The 13983-nt window shown below is 42.2% G+C and overlaps 2 protein-coding genes across 5 annotated transcripts in view; both read right to left on the bottom strand.

Annotated features, from left to right (window-relative positions):
- Positions 1-8623, bottom strand: part of LOC107998779 (transmembrane protein 132E) — a 53098-nt gene extending 44475 nt beyond the window's left edge. For all 4 annotated transcript variants that reach the window (XM_062083607.1, XM_062083611.1, XM_062083609.1 and 1 more), the window contains exon 1: positions 5314-8623. In XM_062083607.1, coding sequence (XP_061939591.1) covers positions 5314-5413 — 100 coding nt within the window. In that variant the 5' untranslated portion in view covers positions 5414-8623. The remainder of the gene's footprint in view (positions 1-5313) is intronic.
- Positions 8624-8765: 142 nt separating this feature from the next.
- On the bottom strand, positions 8766-13953 carry LOC107999186 (ras-related protein M-Ras). Its single transcript, XM_028667231.2, has 3 exons — positions 13764-13953; positions 13305-13621; positions 8766-13229 (listed from the first exon to the last, which is right to left on the bottom strand). The coding sequence occupies exons 1-3, from the start codon at positions 13951-13953 to the stop codon at positions 13140-13142; spliced, it is 597 nt and encodes a 198-aa protein (XP_028523032.1). The 3' UTR covers positions 8766-13139.
- Between the last annotated feature and the right edge of the window lie 30 nt (positions 13954-13983).

Below are 13983 nucleotides of genomic sequence, written 5' to 3'. Positions count from 1 at the left end.
TCCGCAGCGACCCAGATTCATTTCGTAGACCTCTGTACAGCGGTGCGTATAACAGGGGAGGGGGCGTGAAACGCGATCGATTCCGGTGGCATAAGACGCTTTAACCTAAGTCTCGGGGCAAAAGTGTATGCATTTGAATGGAACCAAGCATCGTCGCTATGACGCCCCCCTAAGTCGCCCCTAGCGCTCGACCTATATTCTCCCTGAGCTGATCCTTTGTGAGCCAAGAAGCACAAGCTCGTCGGCGTCGGTGGGCGAACAAATAGAATTCAATGTGTCTTTTAGAGAGCCCCCGCTAAACCGCAAACCAGAAAACCTTCTCCCCCCCTTCCCCCAACCAGGAGTCTATTTTAACGCGGACGCTCTTAATTTCAATAGTCCTCGTCCCCCTCCCCCTCGAATAAGTATTTTCAATCTAGCACGGATATATTCAACGAAATATATAACTAGCGGTAACCATAACAACCGGCCGATCGATTTATTTTCAAATACCACCGCGACGCGCTCATTTCGCTTCCGCTCTTTTCTCTCTCTCTCTCGTTATTTTCCTACGTTTCGCGTCCGAAACGATACCCTCATATCTCTTTCGTGTCTTTACGGATCGAGATACGCAGCGAGAAAGGGGAGAGAGATCCGATTTACTCTTTCTGTGATTAAATGTCGCGAAAATATCCACGCAAATCGCCTATCAACGATTAAAAAAAGAAACTGTTCGCCCGTCGGACAAGTTTGATCGACTCGAATTGCATTTACCGAAATTAAACTCGATTCTCGTGTAAGCGAGCGTAATGAAACGGTTCGTTGTATCACCGTGCGAACTACCCTCGTTTCGGCTACGCGTAGAATGAGAGAGAATGGGAGAGAAAGAGAGGAGAGGAGGAAGGGTGGTACGAGTGGGTTGCAGGGCTTAGAGGTTTCTAGGAGGGGTGCTCGAGAAGGCTGGGGGTGGCGAAACTGCGCCATACCTCCGCACAAGAATTTCGCGGAGGAAGTACGTGCTCTTCTATGCGGACCAAAGTAGCGTCGGTGCAATTTCACAGCCGTCGCATCGCAGACACGGGAAAATGCATTCTTTCGTCTTTCTAAATTCTAGAACAGAGCCCGCGACCGCGTTTCTATTCACGTCTCGAAAGATCGGCACTGCTTTGCCTGGAAAAAATAAATAAATAAACGGATAGAGAAATCCGGAAACGACGAGAGAAAGAGAGCAAAAGAGGGGGAAAGCGACCATTTTTCTCCCCTTCCCCTCCGCACGATCGAATTCGCGAATGATCGGGGCGAATCGAGATTCCGCTCGATTCCTCCAACGCGTTAATCATCGGCTGCCATCAAGTTTCACGAAAATCACGATCGCGTGACTCCGTTTACGGAAAGAGTCCTCGCACGCGATACGAGAAAATGGGAATCGATAAAGTAAACAGGAGGCAGGGCACGATACAGAAGTTAATTCGATTAGGGGAGGCGCGGATACGAGATCAAACGTGTTTTAGATGGTCGGTAAGGGGGAGGGAGGCAGCTTTGTGAATCGTTTGTCCGCGATGACCGTGTGAAATGCGCGAAACGGGGACGGGAACGTTTATACGACAAGCACGAGGGAAAAAGCGTTCCGCCATTCGATACTACGAGGATTCGCGCTCGTCGAATCGGATACGGATATCTCGTGGCCGAGAGATCGATTTCAAATAAAGCGGAAAAGGCAGAGAGAGCCTTTAGCTATTATATTTGACTTTCGACTCTTTCCTCCCACATCCGCCAGATATCCTCCGTTTCACCGAGCCGGCGAGCAAACCGCCGCCGATTTCAAAGGGGTTTCCAAGTGTAGTGGAGCAACGCTCCAATACACACAAGATTCCTTCTTCCTGCTCGAATAACGGAGTAACGAAAGGAGCGTTTATTTCTTCTTTATAAACCCGCGGATAAAAGGAAAATCGGTATCTCGAAACTGTTGAGTTTCGAAACAGCTGTTAAAAAGTTGCGCACGGATACGCGATTAAGGATGAAAAGAAGAAGAGAGAAAATTAGAAAAACGCGCGTTCAACACCTGCTTCTCCTTCTCGCATTGTAAAGGATACGAAGTTCCAGATGAGAGGCCCGGTCGTCTCTCGTTTCCGCGCAGTTTGCCAGGAACCCTTGGCTTGCCTTGCCTACACCAATCTATACCTATCTACCTACCGACCCACCTTTTTTTTCCCCCCTTCGTTCATTCTAGTTCGTTACAACCGGTCGATGTAGCTGCCACCAGAGACCCCGTAAATTCGACTTCGCTCGCTGGGACGACCTATCGCGTATCGCGAAATTTTAAGAGGAACGCGCAACGGTCGATCGAGCCCTCCCCTTTTTTTCAGACTCTCCACGATCGAAGCGAAGGGAAATTTGAAAGAAAGGAGGATCGTTTTTCGAAATTATTGTTTTTGGACGGTTTAAAGTCGGAGGCAAACCGTTGGAGTGGATTCAAGTATCGCGAACTTCAGTTTCACAAGTGAAAGTTGAAGACGATTGGGCGCGGTGGTAAAACAGGTTAAAACGGGTTAAAACAAAGATAACGGATTGTCCCGGCGACGAGGAGGACGTTCCTTAATTCATCTGAACCGGGGATAGCGTCGCGTACCACCTGTACCAGGAGTAGATCTTTGTTAAAGTTTAAGTAAGGGAGGCTCGCGAGAATTTTATTTGACACCTGATGAATGTGCTCGTGCCACGAAAAGGTAATGAGAAATTCCTGGATCGTGAGCGAGTCAAGTATGAAGTATTGCTCGTACGGATAATGAAACGGAAAGAATCGGCCTGTGAAACAAGCGTTCGAACATGTAACGGCCATCTTTTTCGAAAATAAGAAAAGATTAAGAAATTCGGATGACTACTCAATAAAATTATTCTTCGTTTCCGAAGACAAAACGAAACAAATTGCGTGGTATGTCGTCGCGAAGTTTTCGAATCGAAATGAATGAAACGGAGGAAGATGAATAATAACGTGTGGACGGACACATGTGTGCAAGGACAGGGCGAACGTGAAATAATAAACGCGGATAAAATGCAATCAAATACTAGTCGAACGATGAATAATGCACGATACGATCTTGAGACTCGAGCAAGAGGCAGAAATACGGCATCGAGTCCGATGCAATTGATTCGTTACGAGTCCGTGAACGTTTCGATGAATGAAAACTAATATCTATGAAACAAGACGAAACGGAAGCTTATCTGCGAAGCGTGATTCATGTAACGAGAGAAACCATTGAAAAGAATCGCGATATTTCCTCTCTCGCGTAACTATCGCAGGGAAGAGCGAGCGAAATTAACCATTTAGCTTAACGCTCCGCGTCGAGCTTGTTTTCAAGCGTTGAAAATGAGCTTGAACGACACTTTAACGAGTTCGACATCGTTCCAATGAAGAGGAGAGAGGAGAGAAATGCGTATCGCTGCTCGATGATTCTGCGAGCGATCCTCGAATCGATCCGATTCCCTAAAAAAAAAAAAGGAATCCTGTTTACCTCGTGCAACGAACGCGAATGCCGCAATTTCTGAAAAACTTAATTTTCACTCGACGCGGCATATTTTCCTTTTAATTCGTTCCTGGGAAACAGGAACGACGGAGATGATGATACGAGATGTGTACTTTTCATCCGCGCGCATTGAAAAGATCCGCGGCATACGTCCAAAATATCGTATTCCCGTATTTTTTTCTGCCCCAGCTATCGCGAAACATATACCCTCCCCCCTTATATAAAGCAAATCTCCACCCGAAGCTGTTGCCCGAACCGAGTTTTCATTCCAGACAGATTTTTTTTTCCCTCCCCCTCGTGAAATTCTCTAAATCAGACGCAGGTGCTATCAAAGAGAGAGCTTTTAGCCGACGCCTGGCTTCGCGCAAACACAGAAAAGTTGGGTCCCTTCCATTTACGGATACAGAGAGAGAAAGAAAAAGAGAGAAAGAGAGAGAGAGAGAGAAGCGAGAGAAAGCGGCAGCGAGACGAGGAGACGCGATTCGATCGAGGAGACGTTTTCGAAATCGAGGATCGCGATAGAATTTCGATGGTCGAGGCACGAAGCAATTACACGAACCGGCGCGACGCTCCAAGGTAAAGTGGGTATCGAGTACGTGAGGAGCGGTTTTACGATCCTCTCCTCGGATCGTCACGATCGTAAATGAGATTCGACGAGCACAGTCGCCGATAGTTATCCCCCCGCCGTTCCTCACGCACGGTTGCATCGAGGTGCCCTGCCGTGGAAATAGAAGAGGGTACATACATACGTATATCGGGGTGGAACCGAGACTAGGAGAAGCGTAGAGATACGGACTCTGGGAAGGAGTCGGCGAGAAGGGGACGAAGGGCGGATTACCGAGTAAAACCGGCTGCGAGAAAGAAAGAGTCAAAGTAGAGTCGACGAGGGAGAAGGACGAACTAATCGTGTCGAGATAGGAGAGAGAGAGAGAGAGAGAGAGAGAGACGTGGAAAAAGAGGATTCCACTGAACGTGTCGTCGAAACGAAAGGTAGTACGCAGCGAAGAGACTGATGGATCGAGGGAAGAAAAAGAAAAGAAAAGGATAAAGAGAAAACGATGAAGATAAAGAGACCGAGTTCCCCGAATCCCCTCGTCCATCGGTAAGAATTTCAACCATCTGGCTCGTTCTATCGACGCTTCGACAATGTTGCGTCCTCCCGTACGGGCGAAGCGTTTACGCTCCCCACGAGGTCGCGGATAGCAACAAAAACAAGAAACTTCTGGCGTGTATAATCGCGTATATAAACACAAGAGATAAACACAAAGGAGAAATTGTATACGTTAAATTGTACAAAGACGCGTAAGACCGGTTCTTCTTCTCCCTAACGTATATAAAATATATATTTTCTTATACATAGGTATTTTTTCACCGCATGCTTCTGCCTCGATGCCTCCCCCCGACTCGGCTCGAATCGGAGCCTTGAATCGGTCCAAAAACGGAATATCCGTGGCTCGCCGGTTTAAGAACGAAAGTGGCATCGATTCTCCCTCTCTCCGATCTCTTGAATGAATCGAGTCTCAACCATGGCACAGATACGACGCACTTACTCAGCGTGCCGCACGTGCCTGTTGTGCATACGTAATGCGTATTGACACGTCGAGTGACAGCACGCGGACCAAGTCACGCTGCGAGCCACTCGTCGAATCGATACACGATCGGGAACGCACACGCACACGCACACGCAAGGGAGTCGAGGATCTCGAACACGATCCCAAGTATCTGAAAATTGCGTCGAATCGAATCGAAACGTAACGTAACGTGACGCGAGCGAAACGAGAGATAAGAAAGAGGATTGTTTCACACTCACCGGCAATGGCGACGAACAGGAAGAATATCCACATATCCATGAGCATGCCGGCGAGGCGTAGCCGCAAGTTGGTCGTGGTCGTGTACGCGAGCTTGTCCATCACGCTCCAGGATTCATAGTTGAGTGTCGTTGGTCGGGCGATACGTGGAGATTCCGGGTCTCGATTCGATCCTCCTCCTATTTCGTCGCACAGAATATCACTGTCCGCGATAACTTGAACACGAGCGAGCACAAGCGGGAATGTTGATGGAACACCCGGGACCCGTGTCACCAGCGTCCTGACACACTCGTGTCCTTCCTTACGAACCGTACTGGACGAGGCAGGCTCGTGGCATCGTTGGTGCGTTTCTCGGTGAGGAACGCTGCCAACTGGGCACCGCGTATATACGTTGGGAAACAAGGATGGGACGAGATGCGATGGGATGCGTTCGGCTGCCACGCGTGTCCTCCTCTCTGCGTGCCTGTGTTACGCTTGTGTGTGCGCGCGTGTACGTATCATCAGCGTCCGTTTGGCGGAGGCAGATCACGGCGAGAATAGATCGGCGGCCGGTCCTCCGGCTGGCGTCCCTTCCGGATCCACGCTCGCCACGAAAATTACGCGTTCGATTATCGGCCGAAAGACGACACGAATCCCGATAGCGCGAGGAGAGAGGAGAGAGAGTAGTCGCCGCTTCCGAGTGACGGCGTGCACGAGTACGGGGCGACCGTGGTCGTGTGCTCTCACCACCGCGTTGCCCGGAGTATTGACCGACTCGGCTCGGCTCGGCTCGGCTCGACACACGGTGCGCCGCTCTGCGGCCCAGACCAGACGAGGAGAGATGCGGAGGGGGCGCCTGCCCTCTCACGACTACCGTACGACTGATCCTAGCGTGGCTGCGCGCGCACTTCGGCTCGTACGCGAGCGGCTCCGTCGAACCAGCTATACCTACGCTTCAACCGTGCCAATTCAACCATTCGATGGGGGCCTTGGACTTCTTTCCTCTCCTTTCCTTCCTTTTCTTTCTTCTTCCTTTTTTCCTTCCTTTTTTACCTACCCTTTTTTACCCTCCTCTCCGCCTCCAGACCCGTCGTATTTCTTCGGCAACGCGCCGCGTTCCACGAGTAAACAAACGATCCGACTCGCTCGTTTCGCGTACGACTCCTCCTTGCCCCGATTCTTTTTTTACTCTGCTCGAAGCTACGCACAGGAATCGTGCCACCGGATACCTATTTCTTCATCGGTACAAACAAAGATATCGCGAAACGGATCGAATCGGTTCCGTTTCATTCGCGACGCGCTTCCTAATCGCGGAAACGTCTTCCTAGGAATTCGATGGGAATCTTCGTGAAGAAATGCATTCTTATCGGACGAATAAGAGACGCGATATAATTATATTGCAGAGGACAATATCGAAGATAAAGATCAAAGTAAACGATGGCGCGTGAAACTTGATTACCAGCTCTGAAAGATCCCATTGGTAACGCATTATCAGACGAGTACCGTTCGTGTGAAAAGAGGAGTGAGATTCGTCGGCGGTGATGTAACGCAAAATCGCGCCGATACTTAACTTTCGTCTCCTCGTGTAAATAAAAATGCATCTCCTTCCAAACTTACGACGAGAGGAGCAACGATAAAACAATGAGATCACGTTCAAATATTTGAGCCAAGGATAAACGAAATCTCGGCCGTAAGATCAAAAGTCCGAACTTTTAACGTCTTTAAAGTTACTGCCCGAATAAAGTGTACTTTACGATGCTATACATTTTTTACCAAATAATCTTGCGGTTGCGGGGACACGCTCGCTTCGAGAATACGAGATATACAAGCGGAGGATAAGGACGGCCCTCGAACGGTTGACATAGGGTAATTCAACGATATCCTAAACGATGTATCTGTCGCTTTATTCGAGTTTTATTCGACGATCGATACTCGATACCGCCTCGTCTAGAAATGGAGAAGAGATTCGATCTCGAGAACAGCTCGACGCCTTCCGCGCTTAAGAATCTCCAGATCCCCGGCCCGGATAAGATAGATCCAAGAACGAGATCGGGCAGGTTGTAGCTGGATGAAACGTTCAACCCTCCCCCCGTACACCAAGTTTCCTCGTCATATCCCGGGATGGTAAGTAGAGATTCGAGCAAACCAAAAAGGGCGGCCACAAAGGAACGATCGTTCCGATTTTATCTCGGTGAAACTATCGAGCCGTGAGTCCCTGCCCCCGCGACAATGGCGTCGAGCCGTGGTTTCACTCGCACGCGACCCAACCGAGCCAACAACCTAACAACCAGCCTCGAAACGCCCAGCGGGGTGCTTTTGTTTAACCGAGGCGTTTATTAATCAATTGCATATCCCCCCCGGTCCAAAGCATTGCACATTTGACGGTCAAATGCTTTTTTTCCGCCTCTCAACGAGATGCGTACGGGGACGCATCCTTTGATCTGTGCGTGCGGGGGAGGGGGAACGTCTTGTAATGAGTAAATTCGAATAGACGCAAGCTCTACGATGTAATTTGCCGTGCGCGACCAATGAAACGAGACAGGGTAGTACCTAGAGTGTACCGTGCCCCCAATTACACCAGCTCCCACGATATTATCCTTAACTCGTTGCACTCGGTTGTACTCGAATCGAGCGAGTTTCTTCGAGGAGATCCCCTTCGCTTCTCGCCCTGTACATAATTCTAATTTATACATATAATTTAAATTCTTTTTCCTTCTGAAAAGAGCAAGACAACCGGGTGGCGGGATAATTTTAAAAATGTTTCTGGAACACGTTGTGTTTTTACAACGAATCGATCGAGTATGCGATTGCAAACGATTCGATTACAAAATTGATAATTTAACGCGCCGTTATCAATAAGTCTCGACTTCGCGATACGCTTCGAGTTTATGACACGAAACGTAGGAATTGCGTGTACGAAATTAAAGCGTCAATTATGAATGCGACCGCGATATCAAAGGAAAACTCGAAAGGATTATAAATTAACCCTCTATGATCTCATGGTTGCGCAATGCGGGCGCACGCACTATATTTAACGGAATAACTATACGCACTCGGAATATTGTCACATTGAAGCATAAAAGTTAACGGTGCTCGCGATCCAGAGGGTGAGGAATTTGAAACGGATTAATCGGCGATAATCGAGGCAATTCGACGGCGGTATGAGTATTTTTGAAAGCGTTCGACGAGGGACGATGTCGTTTCAAAAGCGAATCCAGAAATCTCTTATACCGGTTACGTATACTGCTGTATTATATTGCTGTACGAGAATAATTCGAGAATATTAATTTCTATTAAATCGGACGAAATTCAACTTGGAATAACTCAACCAATATTTCTATCCGTGCTCGTTCGTATAATTAAACTTTTTTTCTCTCATCGGCCTCTTCTAATAATAATCCCGAGCTGTATATATAATGCTCGATATACTAACTCACGTTCAATTTCAGGTCGTAAAATTGATTGAAAATTGGGATTCTTTTTTATTTTTTTCTTTTTTTTTCCCTTTTTTTCTTTTTTTTGTAAATATGTGTCCATAATTTATTATCAATTGTGTACTCCATACAGTGACCTGCACAAGTAGCGACACGCACATTTTATTTATACACACACATTCACGCGCATACGCCCAACAAAAAAAATATACATACGCCCACATCGCGTATACGCATAGAGAGAAGTAAATTATCATTATGTATATATATATATACGTATAACACATGCACGCGTATGTATCATACATACATATTTCTTTTTTTTTACATATACAATGTATATATGTCAGCATCTCTCGTATATAACTATCATTGGGGAGGAATTTTCGTTCTTCATTTTGTTCTTTGTTTTCAAAATATATATACATATATACATTTATATATATATATATATGTATACATATGTATATATGTATATATTTCTTTTTCATCACTATCTATAGAACAAGAACGGTGGAAACGATCGTACTCCATCTTAAAAACTTATTAACTCTCTTATTATGCGTAGTTCATTGTTTTTTGTGTGCGTCATTATATGATCTTTTTTTTTTGTTCTTTCTATTAAAAAATTAACGATAACAGCTATATTGATGTGCGGTACTCGAACGTGTAATAGATAACTAGTCAATACTGGGAGAAAACGAGAACGAAGTCAGAGAGTTGCTCAAATTTTCTATTTTCACTTCATCGCGACTGTGTGTATGAATCACGTTGGTCGTTTCTCCTCTTAATTGAACACCCGTCTATGTATGTTATTTCGATCGACCTCTCGATTCGTTCAAATATTCAAAAATCCTCGCCTCCTGGATTGACAGACGAAAGAAAGACAGTTATTTTATAAATCCAACTGACTTCGATGACTCGCACAAAACCACAGCATTCACTAACATTTGCCACTCTTCTCCACTCGGTATCACAATGATTCAACGTATTGACTATTTCATTTAGATAATAATCCTCTTCTTGCCTTTCTTTTTAAAAAGTTTGTCGCAATAACGAGCCTTTCGCGATTTCTCTTCCTCAAAACGTCGATACATCGAGGCGATATAGCTCGTAATAATTTTCGTCGCTACTACGTTGAAGTTCGATTTAATATGAGATATATTGTGCTGCAACGTCTCTGCATTTGTGTCGTACATATTGCATATGTAACCACGGATGAGCCTCTATTTCCCTTTATTTCCCCTTTTTCCCAACAAACCTCTCTCATGGACGGCGATAAAAAACGTAGCGCTTTTTGTTTACAGATTACATATTACAACATGCGAGGAACGCTAAATCCTGAGTGTCTAAAAATTTGTTCACAATATCATCCCCACAGTATCATACAGTTCTCTCTTTCGTTTCCTTATTATCCCCGATATAATCGCTGTTATAAATCATTTCTTAATCCTTAACGCGTAATAATATAATTCATTCGTTCAAAGAGAGAGAGAAAAAAACAAGTCCACAACGGAACGAAACAATGACTTTACATCCATCTGAGGCCACTTGAAAGGGGCCATCGTTCGATTAATTTTAATTGGATCTACGCAAAACGTTCTTTCGTAATATCATTATTACAACGTAGAAATTTTCCAATTGATCGGTCGAAATGGATGGTCCACGTTTATTCGCGAGGTAACATTCTACTATCGAATGAAACGGGCTTTAAATGAAGCGGCGCGATTTGTTTCACACTTGCGAGAGAAATGTGTGCATGTAATAACCCGTATTATATCACGCGAACAATACATCGACGCGCGATGCAGAAATCAATTCGGTTGTCCACATATTCGCTCGAATCTCGTGGATGGACAATAATAGTAATGTACGCTAGCGTACAATTTGCAAATTTTATGCAGAACGATACACGATTCGCGAATATCTCATACTGAAAACCGTAACCGAATCATAAGTTTGTAATGTCGTTTGTAAAAACTTTTCGGTAAAATTTGTACAATTGTTTATTCGTGCAGTGCAATTTTAAACTACGCATTGAGCATACTCCAAATCTAAGAGAATAGATTAGCTAAAATAACGTTTTCTTAATTTATGAACCTCTCATTGGCAAACGAAAGTATCAATAGAGCAAAATAGTCATTGTTTTCAGTTCTTCTTTTTTTTTTTTTCATTTTTTTTTTTCTTTTTCTAATACTTCGTTGCACTTCGACGAATGACATCTATGCAGTTTTCCTTTTGTCTTTTTTTTTTTTTTTTTAACGAAGAATATTATCAAATCTAAATCTGTCCGACGTGTCAACTGGTCATAAAATACAATAATCACTTTTTTTTTCTTTTTTATCGTTAAAGAATATCGAAGTGGATTCTCTACGTATGGCAACTAGCCAGATTCCTTCGTTATCCCCTTCATCGTTTACAATACAAATTATTTTTATCTCAAGGCAAATATGTTTCACTGTTAGAATTAATCGGTGACGCCAAGATATTTGTGCACATCTTGTGCGTACATACCATAAATACGTATTATTATTCAGTTTCACACCGTTCCTACGTATAAGTAAAGCACTTTGTGCGTACACTAAAATATGATACTGTGTAATCGTGTCTCGATAACGAAGAACAAAGATATTGCTGTGTAAAAGTAAAAAATGAAACATAGTTTCTTATTTAAAAAAAAGAAAAAAAGAAAAAAACATCTAAAGCAATTAATAAACTGCTTTTTTCGTCTCCTATTTCCTCAACATATTTCCGTATTCATTACAAACAACGTCATTAACAATAAAGAAATATTCATTGTATTACGTTGCGAATATACTTTACGTATAAATTTTACGATCCGTGAATAAATTCTTTCGATGAGAAAGTTAAAACTGCAAACGAATACTTATTATTATGTCCGTATATCAACGGAAAATAATTAAACAAGCCATTCATGTCATAATCTCCTCATTGATAATCTTATAATTTACTGTACGTATTGAGTACGTAAAAGATATAAGACGAATATTATGCACGACAGATTGCAACGTTCGAATCCGTATAAGCACGAAAAATAATCCACTGTTTGGTACTTGCATTCACATATAACATTAAATTTCATTTACACACACACGTCCCTTTTCACGTTTAAATACTAAGATAGGCCATGGCATTATTTCTCCAATATACGTAAAAAAGGTCTGACATAATTAAAATTCGCACACTGCACTCGCACGATAGAGGAAAAAATATTTAGAATCTAAACAAAATCTAAACAACGTTTTTAAAAAAAATTTTACTTATATTTCAAACGCAATATATCGTTCATTGCACATCCTTCTCTAATAATAATATAACAACATCTCTCGACTTCCTAGCTAAACTTAACGCTTCGAGCGATATTTCTTGCGCTCGAACACGATAATTATTTTATATCAGACCTCTGTAAATATGAAAGCCAATAATCTAATAGCAAAGGCAATACTGTCTTACGTTAAATACTTCATTCCTGATTCAAAATATTTGTTATTCATTAGGCTCCAAATACCTAATGTATATTTATTGACGAAAGAGAAACTCGTTGTTAATTCAAAGAATAAATTTTTTCGAATATTATTTACATCGTTACAAAAAAAAACGATGACTAAAGATTTATAACAATAAATAATAATAAAAATTTTTATACGAATTTAATAGAAAAAAGAAAAAAAATATAATAAAAAAACGAACAGAATATTTCGAAGAAAATAATAAAGTGTCAAGAAATGTATTATTTAAATTATGGAAGAAAGATAAAAAAGAAATCATCTTAACAAAATAAATAAAGACGCTTGAAGCTATAATTTGTAACTGCTTTAAAAAAGGAGCTGAGTCAATATATGAAACTATTATAGTCATTTCATGACAAGATCTTATTACATGAAGAAGTAAAAAGATATCTATAGAATTATGCATTGTGCAATAAAAAACGTTCAATTCCATAGTGTTTTTTCGATGGTAAAAAATTGATGTATACGCGCGTACTGAGACGTGGTCTCATATTATCGTGATGATGAACAGTCAATTTATCTCCGATAAATTTTTCAATATTTTAAATCTTAAACCGATGTTGAATTGATTTTTTAAAAAATCTAGTTTTGTTTCGGAGATACGTAATATTGTTTTTCTTTCGATCGATGCATTTTTTATCGTTACTATTTTGTACACTTATGTTACAAGGGTGGGATTGATGCTTATTAATACTACGAACTCATATGTGAATTGACAAAAAAAAAGAAAAATGTACGAATCATATATACCTATATATATACGATGGAGGACAGAAGATCCATTTTTTCATTTTTTTTTTTTTGTTTTTTGGCAGGTGCGTTTCACTTTTTATGAAAGAAGTGATAAAAGATAATGTATAATCATTACCCAATTGATTTCAAGCTTTACAAAAGATTACATTTTCCCGAACGTCTTCGTTTCCTCCGATTTTTTTCCAACTCGGCTGGAGGTTGATTTCTGATAATACGAACGACCTAGAGCAAAATTATTCAAATTCCTTAACTATTTTTATCTGTATATAATACTCTTTTTAATTCTTTATTCCCTACCTCATGGAATGCAGCATCTACATTTAATGGCGGGTCTTTGGCAGAAGTTTCAATATAAGGTATACCCAACCGGTGAGCCAATTCCCTTCCCTGTTCCTCTGTAACTTTTCTCAAATGTACCAAATCAACTTTATTGGCTACCAGAAGCATAGGATATACATCTCTATCTTTTACCCTAAGTATTTGGGTATAAAAATTCATGATATTTTCATAAGATTGTTTATCAGTCACAGAGTATACTAATAGAAACCCATCACCCTTGCGCATGTATTGTTCACGCATGGCACTGAATTCTTCTTGACCAGCTGTATCTAACACTGTTAGGTACAAATAAACCTTTGTACACATAAGAATGTATTATAAAGCTAATACAATGCACTAAGCATAATCCAAAACTAGCGGATAGTAGAATTAAATGCAATAATGCAAGTAAATGTTTTTATTAATGATGTGACTTACCATCTAAGATGCACCATTGTTTATCTACCTCTGTATGTTGAATATAACTATCCTCAATAGTAGGATCATAGTCAGTAACAAATAATTTTTGAAAGAATTGTATAGTGAGTGCACTTTTTCCAACGCCTCCATCTCCAACCACGACCAATTTGAAGGTCATAAGGTTGTCATTATTGGGAGGTCGTGTCATACCGCCTCTTGTTCTCCCACCCCCTCCCCC

This window comes from Apis cerana, linkage group LG13, assembly GCF_029169275.1.
Source record: "Apis cerana isolate GH-2021 linkage group LG13, AcerK_1.0, whole genome shotgun sequence".
NCBI classification, from domain to species: Eukaryota; Metazoa; Arthropoda; class Insecta; order Hymenoptera; family Apidae; genus Apis; species Apis cerana.
The sequence above is the reverse complement of the archived record's forward strand: the minus strand, read 5'-3'. Positions and strand labels throughout refer to the sequence as shown.

Excerpts from the sequence above, each read along its gene's own strand:
- LOC107999186 (XM_028667231.2), bottom strand. The coding sequence starts at position 13,953 with ATGACACGACCTCCCAATAATGACAACCTTATGACCTTCAAATTGGTC. Across the intron at positions 13,622-13,763 it reads ACAATGGTGCATCTTAGATG|TGTTAGATACAGCTGGTCAA; the intron begins GTAAGTCACATC and ends TGTACCTAACAG. Across the intron at positions 13,230-13,304 it reads TAGATGCTGCATTCCATGAG|GTCGTTCGTATTATCAGAAA; the intron begins GTAGGGAATAAA and ends ATTTTGCTCTAG.